The 2779-nt window shown below is 16.2% G+C and overlaps 1 protein-coding gene across 1 annotated transcript in view; it reads right to left on the bottom strand.

The window, feature by feature from the left end:
- PRSY57_1102900 (conserved protein, unknown function) overlaps positions 1 to 1237 on the bottom strand; it is a gene marked incomplete at both ends in the record, with an annotated part of 1634 nt that extends 397 nt beyond the window's left edge. Inside the window, one exon of the mRNA XM_020114914.1 lies at positions 249 to 1237. Coding sequence (XP_019970283.1) covers positions 249 to 1237 — 989 coding nt within the window.
- Positions 1238 to 2779: the final 1542 nt, after the last annotated feature.

The following is a 2779-nucleotide window of genomic DNA, read 5'->3' as shown; positions in this document are numbered from 1 at the left end:
TATATATATTAGTATTAATTTATATATACATATAACAATGATGCATAAAAATGAGAATACATAATGTCTCATATGTGATATACAATAAGTAAGGTTAAATTAAATACATAAATAATATTATTATATGAGTGTCTCTATATGTAATATTATATAATAACTTCGCCCATGAATACACATACATATATATATATATATATATTTATTTATTTATTTATTTATTTATTTATTTTCATTTTCATTTTTGTTACCGTCCGTCTATGTGTGGTTTGAATTTTTCCTTTAAGGAGAGTAACATGTCTATTTCACTTTTTTCTAACTTTTCTCCTTCTTTTAAATAAATTAAACACAATCCCTTGTCAGCTTTTTTAAAACATATATCTCCATGGGATAATTTTGTAAATTTTGGAATTAGTTCAAATTTCCATGGTTTTTCGTTAGTTTTATCTGGAGATATATCGAAACCACCTCCTAGGACAAATGTTTCAGAGTATACATTAAGCCAGTCAAATATGTTAATATAATTTTGTTTTCCTTTATATGTATCAACAACTTTATTTTTTTTGAGTAATAATATGGTTGGTAGGTTTTTTACATTATATTTAGTAACTAATTCTTCATTTTCATTATTAATATATGCAAACATTAATTTTTTATTAAAACTATTACTTAGTGCATTAAGTACATAGTTGGGTTTTTTTTTATTACTAAATATAAGTACTTTTGGCATATTTTCATGTTTTGATAAGAATACATTAAATGATTGTGTATCTTTAATAATATCAATTTTTGAAGGAATTAAATATGTATATTTTTTAATATTACTTTCTGTTATTTCATCCTTAAATACAAATTTTGGCATTGGATTTATAGGATAGATTAAGAAGTGATGTGTATTACTGGTCTTATAATCTGGTACATATAATGATAATTCATTCTCACATAACGTTGAATTTTCATCACAATCGACAACACATAATGTTAATATTCCTTTAAATTTCGATGCTACATCATTATAATTTTTTATTATATTTTTTATATTCTTGTTAGACTTTTTAAAAAATAAAACTGCAAACACTTTTTCATTCCTAAACTTATTTACTACTGTATTAAAGTTGGAATTATTTACAATTTGAAGATCATGTTTTATGGTTTCTAGTAAGGACGAAGTATTGTAAGCTTTACAAAAAAGCAACAAAATAAAAAAGGATATCACGCATGAAAAGATATTTGTTTTCATTTTTTTTTTTTTTTTTTTTTTTTTTCTCTTTAGTGGTATAAAAATGTAATATTAAACATATAAAATAAATTAATGAAAAATAAGAATATATATATGTATATATATATATATATATATATATATATTTATGTGAACATAAAAATATTTTTATATAATTTTATTCTTTTTCTTGGAAAAACAATATTATTATTATTTCCACTTTTTTTTTTGTTATATAAATAATACTATCTGAATTATAAAAAAAAATGTATCGATTTTTAAAAAGTATATATTTTATATATATATATTATATATATATATGTATATATTATGCAAATATTATTCTTTCTAATATATATTTTTAAGTTTCAATATCAAATATGGAAATCATGTGATCTCTTTTTTTTTCGATTGGGTATTTTTTGTTTCTTTGATTAATTTTATATTTTCAAGAACAAGCAAAAAAAAAAAAAAATAAATAAAAATAAAAAAAAAAAATAAAAATATTAAAAAACGAAAAAGAAATTATATTATTGTATACATACAATAATTTTTAAGATGTAAAAATAAATATATAACGAATATTTTATAATATAATATTATAATGAAATATAATATAATATAATATAATAATTTTTAAATATTATATAAAAAAAAATATTTAAGTATATATAAAATATAATATATTATAATATATTAATAAAATAAAGGAAATAAAATTAAACGTGAAATAGAGGAAGAGAGTTTCAAAAGTCAAAACATTAATAAGCATACATATTATTTTTATATGAATATATATAATATGTATAACATATATATATATAATATATATATATATATATATATTTAATATATATTTTTTTAAATATGAATAGTTTATGGACATAAAAGTAAAGACGCTTATATTTTGGATATATTATGATTATTTTATTATTATTATTATTTTTTTTTATTTGTACAAATATAATAAAATATATAACGTATAAATATTTATTTAATTTGAGAAATTCATATATTAGTATTACTGAATATAAAAATATAATATAATATATATGTATATATATATATATATATATATATATATATATATATATATATAATATTATATTTATTTTATTATAATAATAAAAATATTATATGTAATAATTAGATCTAATAATTATTATATAGTCAAAAGATTCTTATTCTTATATGCAATATTATATATATATATATATATATATATATATATATTTTTTTTTGTCAAATCGGAATATATATATATAAATATATCATTATATATATTATATTAGTTTACACATATAAATTTGTAGTAGTATTATTATTATAATATATATAATATACATTTTCGTGGGACGGTATTTTACGGATAATATTTTTACTTTATGAAATAAAATAAAGCAAATTTGATATTATATATATATATATATATATATAATTAAATTATCTAATTATATAGGTATTTTATTTTACAATCAAAAAAAAAAAAAAAATAGGAAAAGATTTTATTTAAAAATAAAATGTATATATGAGGAAATGATAATTATGTGAAGTTATTTCCTT

This window comes from Plasmodium reichenowi, chromosome 11, assembly GCF_001601855.1.
Source record: "Plasmodium reichenowi strain SY57 chromosome 11, whole genome shotgun sequence".
Lineage (NCBI taxonomy): Eukaryota > Apicomplexa > Aconoidasida > Haemosporida > Plasmodiidae > Plasmodium > Plasmodium reichenowi.
Note: the sequence above shows the minus strand (reverse complement) of the source record. Positions and strands in the feature narration are given on the sequence as shown.